Genomic DNA, 329 nt, shown 5'->3' with positions numbered 1-329 from the left:
TTCGTGATAATACTAATAACAGTAACAGTGTGTTTTTACCTATTTTCTTTCCCTTGCAATCACCACACTAACTCCATCTCCCACTTTCAAGGCTACTTGACGGTGAGCGAGCTGGAAATCCTGGACGACCTCGAGAAGAAGACGACACAGCACAAGACGTGGGTGCCGATCATGTGGGCGTGTAGGCTGGTGGACAAAGCGAGAGAAGAGGGGCGAGTCAGGAACGCTGCTGCCCAGAAGATGATAATGGACGAGATACTCAAAGTTCGGGGTAGCTGTGGCGGTCTCATGGGCTGGAACACGTATAATATTCCTCTTGTTTATACGCA

The 329-nt window shown here is 48.9% G+C and overlaps 1 protein-coding gene across 5 annotated transcripts in view; it reads left to right on the top strand.

Moving 5' to 3' along the window:
• LOC119591255 (bestrophin-2-like) overlaps positions 1–329 on the top strand; it is a 36,350-nt gene that overhangs the window by 34,569 nt on the left and 1,452 nt on the right. For all 5 annotated transcript variants that reach the window (XM_037939970.1, XM_037939972.1, XM_037939968.1 and 2 more), the window contains exon 6: positions 92–327. In XM_037939970.1, the coding sequence (XP_037795898.1) occupies positions 92–327 (236 nt within the window). The remainder of the gene's footprint in view (positions 1–91; positions 328–329) is intronic.

Source organism: Penaeus monodon, chromosome 28 (genome assembly GCF_015228065.2).
Source record: "Penaeus monodon isolate SGIC_2016 chromosome 28, NSTDA_Pmon_1, whole genome shotgun sequence".
Lineage (NCBI taxonomy): Eukaryota > Metazoa > Arthropoda > Malacostraca > Decapoda > Penaeidae > Penaeus > Penaeus monodon.
This window is presented reverse-complemented; position numbering and strand designations above follow the sequence as displayed.